This window comes from Odontesthes bonariensis, chromosome 18 (genome assembly GCF_027942865.1).
Source record: "Odontesthes bonariensis isolate fOdoBon6 chromosome 18, fOdoBon6.hap1, whole genome shotgun sequence".
Lineage (NCBI taxonomy): Eukaryota > Metazoa > Chordata > Actinopteri > Atheriniformes > Atherinopsidae > Odontesthes > Odontesthes bonariensis.
In genome coordinates, this window is record NC_134523.1 from 212,269 (window position 1) to 237,221 (window position 24,953).

Here is a 24,953-nt window from a genome sequence, read left to right on the forward strand (position 1 = left end):
CGCCAATAAAAAAAACGAAATAGAGAGAATAATGTATATATAATAATATATACTGTAAAAAATAATATTCTTACATGCATTTGAAAATAGAATAAAGTTAAACACGATTTAGACAGAATAAAATAAAATATAAACGATTAAAGATACTTATTTTATTTATTTACTAATAATGTATTAATTAATATAATTAAACTGAATTAAGCAGAATTTTACAAAGTAAAAAGAAAAGAATAATTAAATAGATAAATACGAAAAGAAATGCAAATTAAACAAAACCATTTATTTAAATTACAAATAAAATACAGAAATAAAAAATAAGCAGAGAATTAAACTAAACTAAGCCTAATTTAAATAAAAGGAAAAAAAAGCAAATAGAGACAAAAAAAAAGGCAAACCTGACTAACTTTAATGGAAGGAAAATATAAAAAATGAAACAATGAAAAAGTTAGATTCTTTAAAACTTTCATGTTAGTCATTTTCATTTTCTTGATGATCGATTTTCTGAGTTTTAATGACTGCAGGCGGACGGAGACCGCAGACAGAGCGGTAACCATAGGAGGAGGGACTTTACAACAGTTTCTGTCCATGTTTTCTACTGAGAGCGTTCACCTGCGTTCCCCGTCTGTCAGTTATTTTCTCCTGAATGATTCATTCATCCTGCAACAGCTTGATTTCCCTTTAGGAATCCGTAAAGTTCTTTATGACCGAGGTCTCCGCCAACCTGAGGCTGAACATATTTACAGGACGAGGACCGTAAAACACAAAGTTGGACGTTTACGGAACAACAAGCAATAAAAAGTTAAGTCTGGATTTTCAGGCACTCGACATCAAACCTTTAAAACAACAAAGAAAGAGACTCAGAATATTTTATGGCATTTTTTTATTATTTGAAGTTAAAACTCCACTGAAGAAATTAAAACTCACTGGTGATAAAAAGGTGGCCGAGTTACAGGAGCTGCATCACAAATACTGACGGCTGCGGACGCCCCACTACGCACAAGGACAGGTCATGTGACCAACAGCGGTCAGCTGACGACGTGCACGGCTGCCTCTGAACACCAATCCTGACTCTTAAAGTATAAATCTATAAAAAGGGAGCAGAAGACGTTACAGGATCGTTTCAGCACAGGAGGAATGAGGCCCCGTCGCTCATCTTTGGGCGTCATGTGACAGTTTCCAGCTCCCGGATGATCGTCCACGACATGGCGCTCCTTTCATTGCACTTTGTTCTCTTTGACATAAAGCAGGTTGTCGGTTGTTAAATGACCGTTGCAGCTGTTTATCTTCCGTTGCAGAACTGATGGAGGCGTGCAGCTCGGGTGGTGGAGCCCGGTAACTCCACGCAGGTGGCAGGAAGCAGGAAGCAGCGCGGCCTTCTAACGAGCAGGTGACACGAAGAACGGAACGGACAGCACTGTGTGAAGATGGCTTTTCCCTTTGAACCAGGAGATCTGCCTGGTCAGTTTAAAGTGTCCCGCAGAAGCAGAAGAAGAAGAAGAAGAAGAAGAAGAGAAGAAGAAGGGGTGACTGAAGGTCCGACTCAGGGAGCGACGGGCGTCATGTGACTGGCGGCTCATCTATGAGGCGCTCTCTGGTGAGGCGACTCTTTGGCGAGCGGTCCGGCTCCGGCTTCGTGTCATGGCGCCGGCCGTGCGTTCGGCCTTGGTTTCGGACGGTTGAGTCTCAGCCTGCGGGGTGCCGGCGTCCCCGACAAGCTCCCGCAGGAACTTGAACTTGGACAGGAAGAGCTGCCAGACGACGTACCAACCTGAGGGGGAAGGGCGGGAAACTGTCAGCTGGATGAGAGACTTTGAGCATTTCATACATTTTTCATTCATTAAAAGGGACACTGTGTAATTTATTAGCTCAAATCAACATATTCATTCATAAGTTAGTCCTCATTGGTGTAAAATTATCTCTGTCAATAATCTCCCTTATCCTCCTGAGTGCAGAATAACTTGTCTGTATCTACATAGAGCGGGCGAGCTCTATGGAGGCTGCCATGTCCTTCCGGTCTATGAAAAACGACGAAGTGCCGAGAGGGACATAAAGCACTTCGAATCGCGTTTTCCCCATTTTGACGTCACGTTTGCACGCAGGTATAAACAGAGCCAGTCTACGCAGACATTCTCTGGTGTAAACCAGCCTGAACGGCCGGCACTTTTGTTGGCAATGGAAGACCAGAGTTATGCCACGCCACAGGAGAAGGGATCCTCGTCACCAAAAAAGCCAAAAAGAGATCTGAAAAGGCAACGTGAGCTTCTTGAATCTTGACACATACCGCCTGCCGTAGTTCAAGAAGTTGCAACGCACATTTGAAAACGCGAGGCCGTGAGAGCAAATTCATTCGACTTTGCAAAATAAAATTGCACCACTAGATGGGGGAAGAAATTACATAATGTCCCTTTAAACGGATTTTTAAATGTTTGTTTTTTTAATCTAATAAGGTAAAAATAGCCGTTTGTTCTGAAACTGAACTGGACGCCTCAGTTAGTTTTTTTGACTCGACTGGTTCCTGAACAGCTGATCTGGGGGCTGTACTGGGCTCAGATGGCAGTAAGAAGGGGTACAGAGAGCTGTCAGGTTTGTCAGGTTTTCAACACGTTGGGGATCTAAACGACTACTTTCTCGCCTGAAAATGTTTCAAATGTTGCTAAAGTTTACAGAGTTTAGAGCTTAAGAGAAATCAGCTTCAGGCCGGCTGATTTCAGCTCGGGCAGGAGCGAAATGCATTGTGGGTAAATGCTCTGCATACTGTCTGATCGATGAGTATGTAGTATATTTAGAAAAACTGGAGTTCCCTGGAAGTGTGTTTCCATGTGTCCGAGGCATGTGAGCAGCTGCTTTACAAAGGTTAACAACAAAGGAGGTAAAAACCCTGGAAATAAAACCCATCTGTGACGTTAACCAGACTGCATCCCCTCACAGTCTGCGTGTGGATACCCATCCATACTCAAAATCACCTGAACTCACTCAGTGGGGTCACATGGCCCTGAAAGGATCAGATTATTGGCTAAATTACAATCAGATTGAGTTATTAAAGGGTAATTCTCCTTGGATATGTGGCGGTGAATGAATGGGATCAGAGGCACAAAGCGTGTCATACCCCGGTATGATAGGTGGCGCTGTACCCATTCCAGCTGTTGCTAATAGAGCCACTTCCTGTTGACCTCTTCACCACCAACAACAACAACAAACTCAGGCATTGGAGAAAGATGGAGAACGCAGAGCCAGATGAAGCTACGTCCCTCTACATTTGCTCTGTGATGAGCTGCTTGTTGCACAAACTCGATGCCCAACGGAGCATTCTCCATCGCGTTGTTTGTTTCTTTCTGACGGCGACAACAACAGGAATATCGTCTCCTTTGACTTCCGGGTCACGACCCCGGGAAAACATCTGGAGCATGCGCAGAACGCAAAGTCTGATTCACCACGTGCTTCAGCGTCTACAAGCAGGTTTAGAGTGACTTTAACCCAGTTATCTCGGGGTCTGAATCCCATCCGATCCAGTTCTTAGTCAGATTAAGGTGTCTACATGCACTTTATAACTCAGTCTGATTGTAATTTAGCCAATAATCTGATCCGATCCAGTTCTTAGTCAGATTAAGGTGTCTACATGCACTTTATAACTCAGTCTGATTGTAATTTAGCCAATAATCTGATCCGATCCAGTTCTTAGTCAGATTAAGGTGTCTACATGCACTTAATAACTCAATCTGATTGTAATTTAGCAGCCAGGGGGGGGGTTCCCAAAGACGTAGTGGGGAGTGTGCTCCCAAACCGACATGAGCAAAGCAAGCCTTCCGTGTAGATTTACACAGTCATTTGCACTCGATGTGAAAGTACACCACTCACACAGTAATTAGAAGGTAAATCAAGTAAATTAATTCATGTTGGGCGAAATATTTTGATTGGCGACGCTAGCATGGAGGTATTACGGAAACCAAGCAGTGGTCAGTGCTGTGAGATTCGGACAATGCCTGGGTCGCCAGGAAAACGCTCCCACACACTTATTTATGTCTCAGGAATGCGGGGATACACTTAATTTGGCCTGGGGGGGTCGATAAGCATCTCCCTGAAATAAGTTTTTGGAACTTGGGATGTCTATAAACTTAGAGCTCCAGGTGTGTCCAGCTGCTGCTTATAACTCATCATATGAACACACACCTGCAGCCTCATGTGTTCACAGGTATCTGATGAAAACAGAGATCATTCTCTCATTTTACTCAGTGCAGAAGTTACAGAGAGGAAAAAGCTGCTGCTCAACACAGCGTAAAAATAGAAGACATTCAATCCAGCTGAGGGTCAGAGAGGCCCGTTTAAAGGACCAGTGCCACATTTATAAGACTGTTTGTTTGTTAGCTGACTCAGGCCTGAGCCCAGCAGACCGTTTCTGCTGAGCTCATGGAGGCTGTTTGTTTGTGTAAACTCACCGAACAGCATGAAGAGCAGCGCGCAGAGCAGCGTGGCCACGATGACCAGCAGCGTGAGGCCGAGGCTCTGCCACATGGCGGCGGCTCCGAGGCTCCGCACCGGGGCCTGGCGGGGTTAGCCGGCGGGTTACACAGCTGGCCGAGGCGACAGACGCACACGGCGGCACATCGCAGACTCACACCCGGCTGTAAGCTAACGGTAGTTGGGGGGTTAGCCTGCTGGCTAGCTTAGCTGGTGGTCAAACGGAGCCGCGGCGGCTTCACAGACGGTCCTCAGGCCGAAGGACAGGAGCATGAGCGGCCGGTAACTGGTCACGGCTCCTCGGTGTGGGCTGGTGCCGCTGCTGGGCGCTACATCACGGTTTATACACGCACTTTCTGGCGCTGTTGGAGAGCATAAAGCAGCGCTAACCGGGTTAAACAACACCAGCGTCATGAGGCGGACCCTCACCGAGTCTGCGCGGCGCCCAGTTGACTTATGGGTAGTGTAGTTTGTTTTAATCTCAACGCTTGTAGTTCTATCTTTTAGATTAGATTAGATTAGATTAGATTGTACTTTATTTATCCCACAACGGGGAAATTCACTTGTCACAGCAGCAACAACAGACATGAAACAAGAAATTAAAAAAAGAGAAAACTTTTTTTTTAAGAGAAAAAGCAAGTACTAAAAAGAAAAGTGACCTAGTATAAATAATATTATTATAAATAATAGTATAATATTGTGAAGTTGAAATGAATAAAATATTTTACTTTCCTACTTATTACTCTTTGTGACACAAATGGAAACTTAATTTTACTATAATTTAAGTACAATTATGGGACTTTCTTTTGTTCTACTGACAAGAATAATCTACTTTCTAGATATTTGTATTTATTTGGCGGCTTCACTTTGTCCACCTTCATTTCCCATAAGGAGAAATGTTATCAAATTAACCTGGAAGATGAAACCTGAGGAAGCTCAGTGTGAGCAGTGTTCATCGTGTTTTAGAGGGCTTTCACTCCCGGTAAAGCTTACAAAAGCATCATTTTTTATGCTTTTTAAAGCATAATGCTATATTTTTTTGTTGTTGTTTTGTTTTGTTTATTTTGTTGAACGGTGTCATACACCAAAAAGGTGCCCGCATGGGCTTACAAGACACACCATAAGTAATAAAAAGCAATAGTGAAAAGAACATCTCCATAATTGCTAATCCAACATATACGGTCCTCAGTAGACAACAACCCCACTTCCAACACATATTGGGCTAAATAAAACACTTTTTCACTAAACAAATATGTTAGTCTGCACTCATCGGACATAGAAAACAAATCATGACATTCCAAGCTATAAATCCTCTTCATTGTTTCATATTTTTCTTTTTTTTTTCTTTGAACAAAGCTCAAAACTTAATCACATTTTAACTACTGATTTTATATTGTTCTTATTTCTTTCTTTTTGTTTAAAATTTAAATCCTGCTTTTTATTTCTACTGTTTTAATGTATCTGTAAAGCACTTTGAATCGCCCTGCAGTTGAATTGTGCTGTACAGATAAACTTGCCTTGCCTTTTTCCCCTCTTCTTTGATTGCTTTTAACTGTGTGTTTTAATTTTAATTCTATTTTTTTATTCTGCGCTATATAAATAAAGATGCCTTGCCTTGTTTAAATTCCTCAGGAGATTAATTTTCACTCTTGTGCTGATTCGATCTGTCTCAAACAGACAAAGTTTCCTGATGTTATTGCAGCATTAAACCAGCAGGAAAACCAGCCGTGATACTGACTTTGTTTGTACTGCAGACTGTGGATGTTTCTCACTGCTTGTGGTTTCTTCATGAGTCCAGTTGGCGGAGCAAAGGCAGACAGACAGGTCAGGTCCAGACTTGTGCGAGCTGTACTTTGTTGTCCCCTTTCACCGGAGCGGCCACAGGATTTGCATATTATTTGAGGCTTGGGGCAGAGTGTGACTCATACTAAGAGATGGCATTTTTAAGATAAGTGAGCGAACAGTTTGTGCTCTCCGCCCATGCAGGCTCAGAGGAAGCCCCGAGGAGTCTGCTCCACCTACTTATGTTTCCAAAAGCCGATTCAAAGACGGCACCAAGTGATTTCACAACTCATTCAAGTTATCAAATATCTGATCAGAGGGGAGGAAAAGTTCAGCCAGTCACATCAGACATGTGGTTTGGTGTTAGGTCCCCTCGCCTCACCTCACCTGTTTATTTTCTGGAAGCGTGGGATGTTTTAATGCTGATCTGTGTCCACAGACTTCAGTTCTTCAGCACGTTAACACTCTGCTGCAGCATCTGAAGAGGAAACAGTCGTCTGCAAACAAATCTCCCAAAAGCTTCAGATGTAAAGCATCTTAACCCATTTAAGTCAACAAATAAAATCATTTAAATGAATTTAAAAACCAGCAACAGTCCAGATAAGTTCAAAGATAGCGTGCAGATTTCATGCATAGACACATGAGAACAGAAATGTTTTTAACCTGGATTTAAAAATGTCTCCATTTGGTGAAAGTTTAATCTCCACTGGCAGTTTGTTCCACTTGTTTGCAGGTTTTAATGCTTCTTCCACTCCCTGCTGCAATGCTTTTATTTTATGTGAAGCACTTTGAATTGTTCTGTACATGAAATGTGCTACAAATAAATTTGATTTGATTTGATTTATGAGAAGGCTTTTAACCCACCGCACCCACAGTTCACTTTTTTAAGACATTTGAACCAGTTGGAACAATACAAAACATCATCTCATAATGAGACACAAAGTGATTTCTGTCTTCAGAGCTGAAGAGTTATCATGCAGGCGATCTTATGCAATCACCAGGTTCCATCAGTGTCAAAAATATGCTCACGTGGGAAAATAATATTTTTATTATGCATAAATACAGCTGTGGGCAATAAAAGTCTGAGCACGCCCTTACATGCCACATGACAGATGTTTGGTGGTTAGCCCACAGATGATTCTCTCCCTGGGGGGGAATCTGCCTGAACTCCAACAAATTAAACTAAAATATGAACGCGCTCTCAGTCACTTTATCAGAAGGAATATCTCAGTTTCCTTATTGGAGTCAGGTGTTTGTTTGTTTTTTAGGAGGGGGGGGGAGACGTGAGCTGGAAGCCAGCACGTGACTTTCAGCAGGTTTGCTGAGTCAAGAAAAGGGAAAAACCCAACTTCCGTGCAGCGGCGCGGAGAGACGCACCTGAGCTCCGCCGCGCAGGTGAACGTGTCGCCGGGCCTGAGACCCCCGGAGAGCCCGGAGCCGCTGCAGCTGACCCGGATCAGACAGCAAAGCAGAACCCGACATGAGCTGCATGTCTCTGAGTCAGGTAGTGAAACTATTTCCGCTCTCTGTGCTCCTTCTGTCTCCTTTGGAAGTTAGAATCTACGCTTTCATTTCCCGGTCTGCTGCTCGGTCCAGCCCAGGTGAGTCTGAGTCTCAGGTGAGTCTGGGCTGCAGGAAACTGGTGAAAAACACCAGCAGCTGTTTAAAAAGTGAAAAGAAATCCTCAGATTGAACTGAAACCTGCAGATTAAGGAGTCTGTCTGCAGCTGGTGTGATAAACGGATAAAATCTGGGGTTTTTCATCAAAACTTAATGAAATTAATTAAGTTAATTAGTAAATTAGAACTGAAGATGAAGAAAACTGCAGATATTTGGACCTGAAAGAAGAAATTAAAGATCTTTAAACTTTAACTTGGTGACGGTACACTTCTACACTCTAATCCAACTTTAATTATTGGATTAAATATTAAATGTAATATAAATGCGTCACATTTCAGCTGTACTTGAGTATCTTTAGGTGTGTTATTACTACATTTGGGTTTTTTCTGGCTTTAATGTGACAGTAACTGAACAGAACCTGGTCGTCTGCAGAGAGTTTCCGCCCTTTTTCTTGGTTATTTGTTGTGAATTCTGCTAAATAATCAGGGGTGGGTCTGGTGTTTTCCTCCCAGGTGAGTCTCAGCCTGTATAAATGCGTCACATTTCAGATGTTTTTGGTTTTTCTTATAATAGAGTATCTTTAGATGTGTTATTAGATGGATGGATGGATGGATGGATGGATGGATGGATGGATGGATGGATAGATAGATAGATAGATAGATAGATAGATAGATAGATAGATAGATAGATAGATAGATACTTTATTGATCCCGAAGGAAATTCAAGCATCCAGTAGCAGACATAATAAAGCAATAAAAATGTTTATACAATAATAAACACTTTAAAAATAAACTAAGAATTTAAAAAGAAAAAGAAAAAAAAGTTTAAAAATATATAATATATATGTATAAATGTATATATGTACATAATATAAATAATATAAATAAAATATAAATGTATTACTACATTTGGGTTTTTTCTGGCTTTAATGTGACAGTAACTGAGCAGAACCGGGCCGGCTGCAGAGCGTTTCCGCCCTTTGTCTTGGTTATTTGTTATAAATTCTGCTGAATTCTGCTGACTAATCGGGGGGGGGGGGGGTCTGGTGTTTTCCTCCCAGGTGAAACATGGCTGAGACAGAATGAAAGCAGATGTTAGTTTATCTCCAGCTGTGCAGCCGTGGAGTCGAACCAGCACCAAGGATTCCCACATCTCTGCATGGGACGCCTCCGCCCGGTCCCCCTGTGAGACCATGCACGCCGCCGTCCCGTCCCCGGACCCCCGGCTCCCGGAGACCCAGATGGACTTCTTCCACAAGCTGGGCTACTCCAGGGCGCAGGTGCTGGCCGTTCAGCAGAAGTTCGGCCCCAACACGGACACCGACAAAGTGCTGGGGGAGCTGGTCCGGATCGGGGCCGGCCGGGAGGCCCAGCAGGGGCCCGGGACCACCCTGTCAGTGCTGGTACCCCGAAGGGATCCCCACCCCGGGCCCCCCCCCTCCGACTCGTCTCCTCAGAGCAGAGAGGAGGGCGGCGAGGACGGAGACGCCCTGAGAGCCGTGGTGATCGACGGCAGCAACGTGGCCATGAGGTGAGGCGACCAATCAGCAGCTCTGCTTCTGTTGTGATGGTCATTTAAAGATGAAATGTAGAAAAAGGCTGCTGGAAGCTTCTAAAAACAGCTTCTGCTCTGTTTCAGTATCAGTTAGGCAGAGAATTGAACATTTAAAGGCTGAATAACAGGTTAAAGATGAAGAATCTGCTGCTTTTCTCTGGTTTTTACACAGTTTACATTGTTATCGTTTGTTTCATCAGTCAAAATTGCTCAAATTCTCCAGTTTATTCTTCCTGAAACTTTTTGGGATCTAAAATGATAAATTTAGCCTAAAAACCATTTGTTTTATAAACTCAGATATGAGTCTGAACCGTTTCTGCTGCTGAACTGAAGGCTGAGACGTTGTTGACTCTGATGAAATGTGCGAAAACCTTTCTTTACTCAGCTGGAAGCGGTGAACTATCCCTTTAACTGGAGCTGAAGTTGTGTTTGTTGCTTCCAGATGTTTGTAGTTTCAGAGACGGCGGCGGACGGGTTTCAGCTCACAGGCAGGTTGTCCGACCTGCCGATGGCTTCATAAACCTCGCCACATACATCCTGCACATTTGTGAATCTTGTCCTGCGTAACATATCATCAATGACGCTAGTCATATCAGCTCCGCTAGCATCAATAGCTATTCTGTTGTCAGAATGCTTTCTCCCACTGACCTAGAACCTGAATCGGAATCTATCAAAGATTCTCTAGGTTCTATCTACTCTGATTCTATCTACGTCAATGCTAGCTCCAGACCAGTTTTAATGAAGAATACCCTGGACTAATAAGTTTAATACGTTTTACCTTTCATTCTGCCTAGCCAAAGGGATTAGGAAAAGTCATAAATGATTAAACTGCTAGTCATACCCATCCAGTTGTTCCACTTGTCGACTCCATATTGATGGTCCAAAGCCTCTGTGTTGGACTGCTAGGCACTGCCATTGCCCTGTGCCTTGCACACTGCCATCTGGTGGATGCTCCGTGAATAGAGGGCTGTGCCGCTGTTCACATTCAAATCGGCATGCATTTGTTTGTGCATCGTGCAGCACAGTAGGAGTGTCAAAATTACGCCATGGACAGGAGAGCAAAAAATGGATCCACAAATGCAAAAAATGGATCCACAAATGCAGACTGCACACACAAAGTCAAGCATATTTATTTTAAAATCTTGAAAATATATTTACAAATGTATGTATATTTATATACATTTATACATTTATTTGTGTGTCACATTTTTATATTTATATTAATTATATATACATTTTTAAATTCGTTCATATTTATATTAATTTTTACTCACATATATCTCGATCAATTTGACCCAAAATTTCCCCCATAATTCAGCTCCATACAGTTTAGTGCATGTGCAGACTCGACACACCCCTCTGTGGCTGATTCCACAGCTCAGCCTGCTCGAACAGGCGTGTTGTAAATCGTTGTCTTCAGTAATCAAAGAGCAGCTTGTTTCCTTTCAGCAGCTCATAAATGTCATCTGAGCACCTTTCACACCTTTCACACCTTTGCCATGACTGAAGCTGATAAATGATCATCTTAGAACCGCAGACGCAGATTTATGAGTCACAGCTCAGAGGCACAGCTTCCTGAAGCTCTCAGAGTTTCTCTTTGGACATTTTCTGCTTCTTCCCTCATCTTCAGTCCAGTCCTTGTACCTGAGCATCTTCAGAGGAATGTGTTTTTTCTTTGTTCAGCCACTTATTCAGCTGTTGCCGACACTGCATGTGATGTCATCAGTTCCGTTGTTGCTAAGATACAGACACAACACCCCAATTCTTTTGTGGCAATATCTGGTGATTTTAATCATGCCTCACTCTCTGCTACACTGCCAACCTTTCAACAGTTTGTCAGCTGCTCTACCAGAGAAAACAAGACATTGGATTTGTTTTACACAAATGTCAAGGATTCATACATTTCCAAATCAAGACCTCCCCTGGGAAAATCAGATCACAACCTTGTTTTTCTCTGTTCAGCATATAAACCCCTTGTCCAGAGACTACCTGTCACAAAAAAGACTGTTAGAAAGTGGTCACATGAAGATGAAGAAGCCTTACAGGGTTGTTTTGATACAACCGATTGGATTTCTCTTTGTAAGCCACATGGAAAGGACATTAATGCCATGACTGAGTGTGTGACTGACTATATAAACTTCTGTGTGGACAACACCATCCCCACCAGAACAGTGAGATGCTTCCCTAATAACAAACCCTGGATCACCAGTGAGCTAAAGGAACTATTGAACAAGAAAAAAAGAGCCTTTAGGGAGCGAGACAGGGAGTTACTGAGGAGTATACAGAAGCAGCTCAAAGTCAAGATCAGAGAGAGCAAGGAGGTGTATAGAAAGAAGCTTGAGAGTAAACTGCAGAGGAACAATATCAGAGATGTGTGGTCAGGAATGAAGAAGATCACAGGCCTCAAGCAGAGGGAGGATCGGATGGATGGAAGTCTGGACAGAGCAAATGAGCTGAACACATTCTTCAACAGGTTCAGTTCAGGAACAAGCTCACCATCCTCTCCTCCTGTTCCCAGCCAAAGAGACATCCCACCCTCCTCTGACCCGCAGCTTTCCTGTAACATCTCCACCTCCACCTCAGTCATGGATTCTTCTGCTTCCACTAGTTTGTCTTCAACCCAATCAGGAGATGCTGCTGTCCCCTTTGCCTCCCCCTCCCACTTTTCTGTTTCTAGAAGTCAGGTGAAGAGGCAGTTGGAGAGACTGAACCGGAACAAGGCTGCAGGTCCAGATGGTGTCAGCCCCCGAGTCCTGAAGGCCTGTGCAGAGCAGCTCTGTGGGATTCTGCAACACCTTTTCAACCTTAGCTTGACCCAAGAGAAGGTACCACTGTTGTGGAAGACATCCTGTCTGGTTCCGGTACCAAAGAAAACTCACCCTTCAGACAACAATGACTACAGACCTGTTGCCCTGACATCCCACATCATGAAGGTCCTGGAGAGACTCCTGTTGACCCACCTGTGTAAGCAAACCAGCACATATCAGGACCCCCTGCAGTTTGCTTATCGCCATGGAGTTGGAGTTGAAGACGCTATCATACACCTGCTTCAACAAACCCACTGTCATCTGGACAAAGCAGGCAGCACTGTGAGGATCATGTTCTTTGATTTCTCCAGTGCATTTAACACAATCCAGCCTGATCTGCTTCGTCTGAAACTCCAGAAGACTCAGGTGGAGGCCTCAACAATCACCTGGATTAATGACTACCTGACAAACAGACCACAGTTTGTCAGACTGAAGAATTGTGTGTCTAACCAGGTGATCAGCAGCACAGGAGCACCACAGGGGACTGTACTCTCACCATTCCTTTTCACTCTGTACACTTCAGACTTCCAGTACAAGTCAGACTCCTGTCATCTACAGAAATATTCAGATGACTCTGCAGTTGTCGGGTGTATCAGAGATGGACAAGAAGCTGAGTACAGAGAGCTGGTGGACCGCTTTGTGGCATGGTGTGGGAACAATCATCTCATCTTGAATGTTAACAAAACAAAGGAGATGATTGTAGATTTCAGGAGAAACAGGGTCAGATCAAACCCTGTTTCCATCATGGGAGAAGAAGTGGAGGTGGTTGAGGAATATAAATACCTTGGTGTTCATGTGGACAACAGACTGGACTGGAGACACAACAGTGAAGCCATCTACAAGAAAGGACAGAGCAGACTGTACTTCTTGAGGAAGCTAAGGTCCTTCAAGGTTTGCAGCAAGATGTTGCAGATCTTCTACAAGTCTGTTGTTGAGAGCGTCATTTCCTCTTGCGTCATCTGTTGGGGCAGCAGCATCAGAACCAGGGACCTAAAAAGACTCAACAATCTGATAAGGAAGGCTGGTTCTGTTCTGGGGACGACTGTGGAACCTCTGGAGACAATAATGCAAAGAAGGATTTTGCATAAAGTCAAGAGAATTATGGACAACCCTGAACATCCTCTCCATGAGACTGTTATCGGAAAACAGAGTCTCTTCAGTCAAAGGCTTCTTCAGTTTGGATGCAAAACGGACCGCTACAGGAAATCTTTCCTGCCCACAGCCATCAGCATCTATAATAACTCCAACATTTAATTGAGCTACATCAACATTTAATTTCCCTCTGGGATAAATAAAGTATTTTTGAATTTGAATTGAATTGAATTAACTCTGAGCTCTGAACCATTCAGGCAGGAAAAAGGCTCCTAACTCAAGGGATGACCCAGTGTTGTGTCCACATTTTAAACTGGATCTTTAGGCACTTTGTTCCCAGCAGCCTGTCACAGAGACACATCATTTGTTCCCATTTCTTTAGCTGCATCTGTGAAAAACAGCTTCATAGTTTCAACTTTTTTGTACATTTATGTTAAAACTGCTTTCAGTTACCAAAAGAGTCAAATTAATATAAGAAATTCAGTTTTTAAAAAATCCTAATCCCAAAAAAATGAACGTTATCACGTCTAAAAGTAGGAAAAAAAACAGACAATAATAAGAATTATATGTTATTCAACATCAAGAAAAATTAAATAAGATTCAATTTAAAGCTTAAAAAGAATATAAGATATCATCTAATGACTAATTATGGAACAATTAATATAAATGAAATGATTAAACTGTTTTATGCCACCAGAAATGAATAATCTAGAAGCTCTTTGTGGGTTTTAGACTGGAATTAAGATTTGTTCCCATTTCTTTAGCTGCATGTGTGAAAAACAGCAAAGATAACACAGTGTGACAGACAGAAAACAGGATTTCTGCAGCAACAAGGTGATTCCCAAAGAGCTGTTAGCTGAAAACTTGGCATATCTCAAGATTATAAGATTATAAAGTTATAATGATTATTCATGTTCCTGGTTTCCATTTACTCACTCAGCCACGGAAATAAGGAGGTGTTCTCCTGCCTGGGCATCCAGCTGGCGGTCGACTTCTTCCTGGACCGAGGCCACTGTGATGTCACGGTGTTTGTTCCATCGTGGAGGAAGGAGCAGCCCCGACCGGATGTCCCCATCACAGGTAGGAGGACGCCGCTGCTTCCTTTCCCAGATCACCTGCCCCATTCTCCACTCAAACTATCATTATTATCATTATTATTATTATTATCTTATTCAACTATTTGTTCTGTCTGAAACTGGAACTGAAATAATTTACTCTCCGAAATGTTGTGGAATGAAACCTTTTGATCTTTTTTTTTTTTTCCGGAAAAACAAACACATTCTTGTAAATATTTGAAATGACCTGAAATGACATGATATTACCTGGAAATGACCTGGAAATGACCTGAAATTACCTGAAATGACCTGGAAATGACCTGGAAATGACCTGAAATGACCTGATATTACCTGATATCACCTGAAATGACCTGGAAATGACCTGAAATGACCTGATATTACCTGATATTACCTGAAATTACTTGGAAATGACCTGGAAATGACATGATATTACCTGGAAATGACCTGGAAATGACATGATATTACCTGGAAATGACCTGGAAATGACCTGAAATTACCTGAAATTACCTAGAAATGACCTGAAATTACCTGAAATTACCTAGAAATGACCTGGAAATGACCTGAAATGACCTGATATTACCTGATATTACCTGAAATTACCTGGAAAGGACCTGTAATGACCTGATATGACTTGAAATGACCTGGAAATAAAAACCCGGTTTTAGTCCTGCATTGTACGGCCCTGTGCTGCATGTTGTTCCCCCTCTCTCTGCCCCCTGCTTCCTGTCTCTTTGAACTTTCCATTAAAGGCACAAGAGCCCCAAAAAAAAAAAAAATTCTAAATTTTTTGTTTAATAAAAAAATAAAACGTTAATGATAGAAAATTTATCGGCGTCAAATAATTAACAAGTTAACTCGTTATTATAACAAGTAGCTTTTCTTTCTTCTTTTTTTCTGGTAGCTTTTATCATATTCAGCTTTTTCTGATCTGTGGTTGTAATGAGTGAGAAACGCTTCATGTGACCATGAAGAGGAAAGCGTGGGGCTGTCCCAATGATGGCGACACGTTCTTCTGTCATTTCACAACTAAACCTCTTCTGCATTATCTTGATGAACTGATTGCTGAACTGTCTCGCTGCAGGATGTCTTTGGTTAATGTTTAACAAGATCAAATCTGTTTGCTGAGAAAGGCCCGAATTAAAATGCAGCTTCCTGGAAAATGAGAACAAAGGCTGAAATGCGATGATGCCATTTGTGTTGTGTTTATTTAAAGCAGATATAAATCAGTGATTCATCAGCGTATCTGGAACTCTGCCTGGGCTCACAGACCTTTATAGATTGAAATCATTGTTGATTTTGGCCAAAGTTTTCTAAAACTCAGAACTGGAGACCCGGTTCAACTCAGTTTTACTACAAAGTTCATCTCAGGCCACTTCGAAGATACAGTCCAATTCAAACCCAGATAGCAAAACTCTTTTGGGCCATATCCGGCCCACACCTGACATGTTCATCCGGCCCACATACAGCATGGAATGATGGCACTTGGGCGGTCCGCTCACGTTTGCCAGAAGTGGGCCACAACCAAGCCATCACAATTCCAGATGTCAACCAAAAACAGACCAAATAAACCAGCACTCAACCGGATGTGGGCCTCTGTGCATTTTAATTCTGTCCAGAACTGGTTTACACTGTGAACTTGACTAACCTGCATACTTAGGGAGTCAGGACCATGATAAAATGGTATTTCAAATATGAAAACATAGAATAATGGTCTGAATTTGTGGCTACATGACATTATGGTACCCACAGATACTGTTTGAATGGTGGCATGCAGCGGTCCAGTCTTTTTGAGACTCATCTTGCGGTCTAAGATGAGGAAACCTACTAAAAAAAAAGAAATGACCAAACACGAGAAAAAGCTGGTGTGATTTTTTTAGTTTTATAACTTGAAAAATAAAATGGCAAAACAAAATCCAGGCCAAAGGAACAGAGTTGTTGACCTACAAAAATCCAAATCCGTCTTGTGGCCTTTAAGAAATACACAAAAGAACAAATTTAGTTGACTCAGTAAAGCATTATGTGGTTACTGTATATGGTGGCAGTGAAGTGCAAAACATAAAACCTCAAACAAAAAAGGCCCTGTGAAATGAGTTATATATTATAATATTGTGTCGATGTCTTTCAAAACTTCAACTTCAAAATCTATTCTGTTTTTAATTACAATTAATCTGAAGATATAGTTGATATTATGCCTGATCACTGACCCAATATCTGCTTGCTCAACCTCATTCTGTTCAGACAACAATGAAAGTTGGGTAACAGGCAACGTGAGCTGGAGTCAGACACTCTGAAAAACTTCACATTTAACCTAAAGTTACAGTAATAAATCATCATGTTAGTTTGTCTTCATGTTAAAGGTGAAGTTTTGCTTTTGGAAGGTCTTTAAAAAGTTTTAAAATGATATTGAAATTAACCTCAGGATTCCTGCATACACCTGCATTCTTTTTTAATTTTTTTTATAAACGCATGCTGGCAGCTTCATCTTGATTTCTGCTGTCGAACAGCATCACACATATTGCAAGAAAGGCATTGTAGCCGACTTACCTTTAATATAAGCCTCCACCTCCTGGTCAGTGGCAGTTAACTGGCTGTTTCTGACTGTTCCTAAAAATGGAGAAGACTGTAAAGCTTTTGATACATTACACACAATGGTGAGAAATTGTGTACTCCAGTCTCTAAAACAACTTGCTAAATCCCTTCAGTCATCATCATCATCATCATAACTTAATCCACCATCTCCACTGTCTATATCAAAGTTTGGTGGTGAATCAGCGATTGCTTCATCCTGAAAACTGCTTAACTCTTTTTACAGCTCTTTTCCTTAAATGACTGCGTGTGGCATTCCACTGTTCTTTATCCATGGCACTACAGTATCACTAACCTATTTGAGGTTTGGCAACTTGTGCAGCTCGATCAGCAGCAGACTGTTATTCTGAAAAAGAAACAGGAGCAAGTATTAAACATTGATACATCATAGTATATCAGTACATGTATTTCACCAGAGCAGTTTAACTTTAATGAGTTCAACAATCTATATTTCCACCAGCAAATTTCTTAATAAGCACACTTATTGTAAAATTAAGTGTTGGCGTCTTTGCACAGATCAGCACATCCTGCGAGACCTGGAAAGGAAGAAGATTCTGGTGTTCACGCCCTCCCGGCGCGTGGCGGGCAAACGCGTCGTTTGTAACGACGACTGCTTCATCGTTAAGCACGCCTTCCAGTCCGACGGCGTCGTGGTGTCGAACGACATGTACCGCGACCTGCAGGGAGAGAAGCCCGAGTGGAAGCGCTTCATCGAGGAGCGGCTGCTCATGTACTCCTTCGTCAACAACAGGTGAGCTCCGCCCACACGGACAGGCGAGCTCCGCCCACACGGACAGGCGAGCTCCGCCCACACGGACAGGCGGGTGGCGAGGGAGTCGGCCATGTTTTCAGACTAACGTTTGACTTTCACCCCCATGCAGGTTCATGCCCCCCGATGATCCGTTAGGCCGCCACGGCCCGAGCCTGGAGAACTTCCTGCGAAGGTTTCCAAAGACTCGCAAGAAACAGCCGTGTCCTTACGGTGAGAAACACAAACACACAGCTCAGATTCATGTGTATCAGCTGACAGCCCAGGCAACCAATGAGAGTAAAGAACAACCGATCAGAGCAACCAATGAGAGTAAAGAACAGCCAATCAGAGCGTCCAATGAGAGTAAAGAACAGCCAATCAGAGCGTCCAATGAGAGTAAAGAACAGCCCATCAGAGCGTCCAATGAGAGTAAAGAACAACCGATCAGAGCGTCCAATGAGAGTAAAGAACAACCGATCAGAGCGTCCAACGAGAGTAAAGAACAACCGATCAGAGCGTCCAATGAGAGTAAAGAACAGCCGATCAGAGCGTCCAATGAGAGTAAAGAACAACCGATCAGAGCGTCCAATGAGAGTAAAGAACAGCCGATCAGAGCGTCCAACGAGAGTAAAGAACAACCGATCAGAGCGTCCAATGAGAGTAAAGAACAACCGATCAGAGCGTCCAACGAGAGTAAAGAACAACCGATCAGAGCGTCCAATGAGAGTAAAGAACAGCCGATCAGAGCGTCCAATGAGAGTAAAGAACAGCCGATCAGAGCGTCCAATGAGAGTAAAGAACAGCCGATCAGAGCGTCCAATGAGAGTAAAGAACAGCCGATCAGAGCGTCCAATGAGAGTAAAGAACAACCGATCAGAGCGTCCAATGAGAGTAAAGAACAACCGGTCCATCATGGGAACACAGCCGGGACTTTCCTTTAAGAAAACAAAACCTTTCAAATCAGGATTCTGTCAGGCAGACCTCGAAATGACCTGGGAATGACCTGAAATTACAAGAAATGACCCGGAAATGACCTGGAATTGACCTGGAATGACCTGAAATGACCTGGAAATGACCTGAAATGAACTGGAAATTACCTGAAATGAGAATGGAAAACACGTCACGGCTCTTTAAAAGCTACTAAAGTCTTCTGTTTTATTCTTCTTTCAGGGAAGAAATGCACTTATGGAATCAAATGTAAATTCGACCATCCTGAGCGAGCCAAGCAGTCGAACCGTGCGCTGGCTGATGAGCTCCGGGAGAGCGCCAAGCACCCGCCCGCCTCCCAAAAGGCGGCGCAGGCCGGCGGCGGCGGCGGCGGCAGCAGCCCTGTGCCCGGGCTCAGCCTCACGCTGGTGGAGGACATGGCCAAAAAGCTGACTCTGGGACACGACTTAAAGAAAACCGAACAGGGGAAGGGGGGTCACCGCTCCGGCAAGAAGGCCTCATCGAGGAAGGAGAAGGCCGCCGCGCACTCTGAGCGCCCTGCGGTGCGGCGCAGCGGCTCCCAGGAGCAGATGGACTCCGGTTTGGGCTCCATCGACAGTCAGCCGGTGGAGGCGGCGTGGAGTCTCTGCGAGAAGCCGTACGGGGCGTCCTACGGGAGCCTTCAGCAGCCGTACGGCGCACCCTCCTGGGGCAGCACGCCACCTTTCCCGCCACCAGCCATTGGCCGGATGAGCAGCCACGGCGCTGACGTCCTGCCCTACGGCCCGCCTCACTACCCCAGCTGCTGCGTGTACCCGGCCAGCACGCCGGCCTACAGCCAGCCCGCGGACTTCCAGCACAGCAGAGTCCGCTGGGCCAACCAGTTCAGCGCTCACCCTGCGGTGGCCCGCAGCCTGCCGGCCAAGGCGCCGCACCGGGAGGCCCCGCACCAGGAGGCCCCGCACCGGGAGGCCCCGCACCGGGAGGCCCCGCACCGGGAGGCCCCGCACCGGGAGGCCCCGGGGACGGGTCCCGGCGCCGAGAAGAGAGCAGTCGTCCGGAAGAAGCTCCTCGCCATCTTCAGCACCGCGCTGGTGGACACGGCCATGGACATGTTTCCGGAGCAGCTGGACCCGCAGGTGCTGGTGGCCGAGATCCTCATGCTGCAGAGTCAGAACCGGTCGCTGAGATGAACACTCGGTCCCGGCCCCAGCCCTCGGCCCCAACCCTCGTCCTTCGCAGCAGAGATGGAGGAATAACATGACTTTGTGTTTTAGGCATCGTGGTATCCACCGTGCCGTAAACTGGGCCTCACAGAGCCCCTGATGGAAATTGTATCTTTATTTTAAAGATGTAAAAAAAGGAACCAAAAGATTTGATGTTACTTAACGCTCATTTGTGAGGTACACCTGCACAGCGGGGTTCACGCTTCAGCCCTTCAGACATCTGTGCATTACGATGAAACCGCCTTCATGACGTCAGTCTGCTATAAAGCACGGAGGCGTGAGTCTGACTGATTATGAGATGAACACTGAACACACAAATAAATACCTGTATGTGTCATATTGGCACCGACTTGCGTTTCCAGAGCCAGTAATCTGGGAGTTGAGCAACAGTTCCAGGAGACAAGACGCGTCAGCGAAGATGTCAGCATTTATTAATCGATGTTATGCACCGCTAATAAAAGTAACGATTACTTATGTGTGACTGGATAGTTTCGTGTTAAATCTGCTGCCTTTCGAGTCGCTTTGGATGAAAGAATTTTACACACAGATGCAAATTTAAATCAATTTGCTTTCAGGCTGACTAACGAGGCTCTGCAGCGTGAAGCTGTGCTTTAGCGTTGGATTAAGTCCAGAAGAACTGAATGGAGTGACCTCATCAGTTATGTTCCAGAGGTCTTTTCTTTTTTTTTTGTACGTGTTTTAACAAAGACTTGAAATAAACAAGCTTCTCAGAGAGTTTTCAGACTCCTTCGTCTTTCAGCACCACGATGATTTAAATGGCGGCTCCGGCGTGCAAAACACAGGAAAATGTCATTATTTCTGGAGTAAGTTTGGGAGAATCCTGCTTGTTTTTACCGGAGAGAATCCACCGTGTCTGCAGCATGAAAAACACACAACAGAGCAGTGGCGATTCTAGAGATTTATTCATGGGGTGGCAGAGGGGTGGCAGGCATATATTGTAGGGTGGCAATTTTTTTAAGAAGCCCATCTTACTTTGTACTTTATATGAACCCATATAAAACAGTTTTTTCAACACCCAAGTGTGATAAATTCAATATTTGGTCTACATACATGAGCATTCCATTTTTTAGTACATTAAAACAGTGTTTTCTTTGGATTATTGCAGCAGCAGAAATGTTGCTCATCCCAAGCAGGCCTTCTGGGGGGGTCCGGGGGCATATCCCCCTGGTCGAAAATGTTGAACATTGTTAATTCAATCAAATCAATCTGAGGCACTCTGAAAGCTAAATCAAGCCATAGGAATTATTTAGAAATTTGAGGACTTCCCAGCACTTTACAAAATCCCAGCATTATCCTAGAAGTAAAGCGCTCTCTCAAAGGCCTGCCTGCCAAAGTATTTTGTGAGTGTATGTGTGCAGAATAGGTTAGACAGGTTTGTGAGAACAATTTCTTTATTTTTCCCCCATTAACAAGAACAATAACAAGAACTACAATTATATGAAATGCCACAACTTCAATTGGTTTTAGTTCAAGATGTCAAAGGCTAGCCAGTAGCTAGCTAGTTAAATGTTTTTCAGTTAGGTAGCGCCAGCTATCTAGTTACCGAACTGGCTTGAAAAGCCATCTTGTGGCTAACCGTGACACGAGGTAAAACGTAGCTAGCGGTTATCCGGAGATTTTTTTGTGCAAATCCGTTCGTAACTTTACGAACGTTTCGAGACCCGAACTGGCTTGAAAATAATAATAATAATACTTTTATTTTGTACAGCGACTTCCATCTATGAGGAATTATAAACGTTTCGAAACCATATTACACTTTGATGCATTCAACACTTTTCAGGGGTGGCGCCTGCCACCCCGTGCCACCCTGGTAGTTTCACACGTGACAACAGAGCAGTGTAAAAGAAATAAAAATCAGCCAAAACACACATTACAGACACATCGATCACACTGATCTGTGTCCAACAACAAAAAGGAACAACACGCTTCAAACTGCGACCTTAAGGACACCGGCACGAAGGGACGCTTGAAACAGGTCGATGTAATTTCCTGTTTCTGGTGTGTACCACTCTCATCAGTCCCTTTAAAATAGGAACACTTTTCATTCACAGCATCCAATTCAGCAGAGAATGAGAAAGCCAGAAAAGGGTTGTTTTGATGCTGTTTTGCAATCTAGACCAATTTAGAGCAGGTCCAAATGAAAAAGCCGGAGACTTAGACCGGTCAAACCTGGACTGTGTTGTCTCACAGAAAGTATAAACGTACTTCCATGTTGGAAAAAAAGTGTTTAAAACATCACAAACTAAACTACAGCTATCAACAAAAAATACTTAAGTTGCTATAAAAAATAAATAAGCACCGTACGGCCGAGATATGTCGAGAATGGACCACATTTTATTGTAATACCACGTTTCACCACTAGATGGGGCCATGAGGCGGTGCCTGGAGCCAACAGGTGATGAGAAAGAGGCAGAGAATAAGAAAACATTTACCTCCTATCATCTTTTTATGGAAGCCCGTTTCCGCCACTTAATAAAAATAAATTTAGAAATAGTATCTCATAATTTCGATTTAGTATCTCATAATTATCAGATAGTATTTCTAAATGTACTTTTATTAAGTGGCGGAAACGGGCTTCCATAGTTTAGAGTGACCAAAGTGCTGCATAAAAGGCAATAAAAAGAAAAAACATAAACACAGATAACTGCACATGGAAGCTAAGATGCAGCAGGGACAGATGTACAGCAGGCAGAGAAGGAATGAAGTTGGAGCCCTGATTTATAGACGGTGAGTTATATCTAATTAATTGCACGATTTCCCTGATTAATCACAATTAATCACATTTGTACGCAAAATCCAAAAATGAATCCAAAAGTAGTGTATAGCTTTTAGCATTTAGTTTTATTTTAAATGTGTTCTTTTGAACGCATATTGTTTTGAGAAGCAAAACGCTTTATTTTTTAAACCCCAGCCAACTAGCCGGACTACCTTCATCAGCACCAAAACGAGGCTGGAACTCTGCTCACAGGACGCAGCAGGGGGTCAGAAGATGTTCAGAAATGATGTTGCTGATATGGGATGTCACACAGCTTCATGTCAAAAGAGGCGAACTATCCCTTTAAACCCCCCCAGACACTGGTCAGGTGCTCATCAGCTGATACTCCCGCCAACTACTTTAGAGCCGAAGAAGAAGTCCAGTTGGCCTTATTCAGCTCTGAGGAATTGGAAATATAGCTCACCTGGTAAAACTCTGCCCCCTTGTGGTGAAAATTCATCTTTTTAAACACACTTTCTGATTGGAGAGACCTTTAATCGCCTTCAGTCTGTTGTTGTTTGAAGAAAATATGAATAAATGTATCATTTTTCCTAAATCTCTTGTCCACTAACCAGCTCCTCTGTTATCTATCATCTCTCTCATCTCTATAGAAGCGCAGTTTAAGCTTTAAAGCTGTTTGGTGATGACCCAGTTCCAGGTTCTATGATACAGGACGAATAAAGGAAACATTAATAAATCAAAAGACAAAATGACTCCTCATATTATTTTAATTTATTAGTATTACAGCATCATTCCAAAGCTCTGTACTGATTTTATTAACCTCTGTGACAGTTACGCTGTCTCCACTGATGTTCTGGTCGGTGCTTTTTATTCAAAGGGATGTCAGGGAGAACCGCAGGGTGTGGTTCTGGTTCTGGTGCATGTGGAGTGGCTGCCGGGTCCATCAGGTGTGCTACATGATCCACTGACTCAGGCACATGTGCAGACTCCTCTTTATCTGGAGTCTGAAGCACAGGGTGTGGTTTTGGTTCAGGTTCTGGTTCTGGTTCTGGAGCTGCTTCTGACTCTACCTTTGGTTCTGATACAGACTTTGGATCAGGATCACGTCCTGATTCAGGTCCTGATTCAGGTTCTGAATCTGGTGCAGGTTTCGGCACAAGTTCAGTCTCTGGGTCTGATTCTGGTGCAGGTTGCGGTTCAATATTTGGTTCAGGTTCAGGCCCTGGGTCTGATTCTATTTCAGGTGCAGAATCTGGTTCAGGTTGTTTAGGTTCCGGTTCTGAAGGTTCTGAATCTGGTTCAGGTTCTTGGTCTGCATTTGTTTCTGGTGCAGAATCTGGTTCAGAGGGTGATTCAGTTTCAGGTTCAGGTTCCGCCTCTTCATTTGTTTCTGGTACAGGTTCAGGTTCTGAATCTGGTCCAGAATCTGATTCAGGTGCAGGTTCAGGTTCTGAATCTGGTGCAGAATCTGGTTCAGGTTGTTCAGGTTCCGCTTCTGAAGGTTCTGAATCTGGTGCAGGTTCTGCTTCAGGTTCTGAACCTGGTGTAGAATCTGGTTCAGGTTCTGCCTCAGGAACAGAATCTGGTTCAGGTTGTTCAGGTTCCGCTTCTGAAGGTTCTGATTCTGGTTCAGGTTCTGAATCTGGCTCAGGTTCTGATTCGGGTTCTGACTCAGGTTCTGCTTCTGGTGTAGAATCTGGTTTCGGTAGTTCAGGTTCCGCTTCTGAAGGTTCTGAATCTGGTTCAGGTTCTTGGTCTGCATTTGTTTCTGGTGCAGAATCTGGTTCAGTGGGTGGTTCAGTTTCAGGTTCCGGCTCTTCATTTGTTTCTGGTACAGGTTCAGGTTCTGAATCTGGTGCAGAATCTGGTTCAGGTTGTTCAGGTTCCGCCTCTGAAGGTTCTGAATCTGGTGCGGGCTCTGATCCGGGTTCTGAACCTGGTGCAGGTTCTTCCTCAGGTTCTGCCTCAGGAACAGAATCTGGTTCAGGTTGTTCAGGTTCCGCTTCTGAAGGTTCTGATTCTGGTGTAGAATCTGGTTCAGGTTCTGAATCTGGTGCAGGTTCTGATTCAGGCTCTGAATTTGGCTCAGGTTCTGATTCGGGTTCTGGCTCAGGTTCTGCTTCTGGTGTAGAATCTGGTCCAGGTTGTTCAGGTTCCACTTCTGAAGGTTCTGAATCTGGTGCGGGCTCTGATCCGGGTTCTGAACCTGGTGCAGGTTCTTCCTCAGGTTCTGATTCAGGAACAGAATCTGGTTCAGGTTGTTCAGATTCCGCTTCTGAAGGTTCTGAATCTGGTGCAAGTTCTGCTTCAGGTTCTGGCTTTTCAGGTTCCGCATCTGAA

The 24,953-nt window shown here is 43.7% G+C and overlaps 2 protein-coding genes across 3 annotated transcripts in view; one reads left to right on the forward strand and one right to left on the reverse strand.

Moving 5' to 3' along the window:
* Positions 1 to 265: 265 nt before the first annotated feature.
* On the reverse strand, positions 266 to 4,898 carry smim13 (small integral membrane protein 13). The gene is made up of 2 exons (XM_075450085.1): positions 4,434 to 4,898; positions 266 to 1,768 (listed from the first exon to the last, which is right to left on the reverse strand). Exons 1-2 carry the CDS (start codon positions 4,507 to 4,509, stop codon positions 1,578 to 1,580), a joined length of 267 nt encoding a protein of 88 aa, XP_075306200.1. The 5' UTR covers positions 4,510 to 4,898; the 3' UTR covers positions 266 to 1,577.
* A 2,505-nt stretch (positions 4,899 to 7,403) lies between these two features.
* LOC142367879 (protein OSCP1-like) overlaps positions 7,404 to 24,953 on the forward strand; it is a 37,056-nt gene continuing 19,506 nt past the window's right edge. The window contains exons 1-6 of one of the 2 annotated variants that reach the window (XM_075449902.1): positions 7,429 to 7,741; positions 8,918 to 9,387; positions 14,251 to 14,390; positions 17,489 to 17,723; positions 17,854 to 17,954; positions 18,894 to 19,866. In XM_075449902.1, coding sequence (XP_075306017.1) covers positions 8,939 to 9,387; positions 14,251 to 14,390; positions 17,489 to 17,723; positions 17,854 to 17,954; positions 18,894 to 19,843 — 1,875 coding nt within the window. In that variant the 5' untranslated portion in view covers positions 7,429 to 7,741; positions 8,918 to 8,938 and the 3' untranslated portion in view covers positions 19,844 to 19,866. Of the gene's footprint in view, positions 7,742 to 8,917; positions 9,388 to 14,250; positions 14,391 to 17,488; positions 17,724 to 17,853; positions 17,955 to 18,893; positions 19,867 to 24,953 lie in introns of those variants that run through there. The other variant, XM_075449901.1, reaches the window with a different exon arrangement.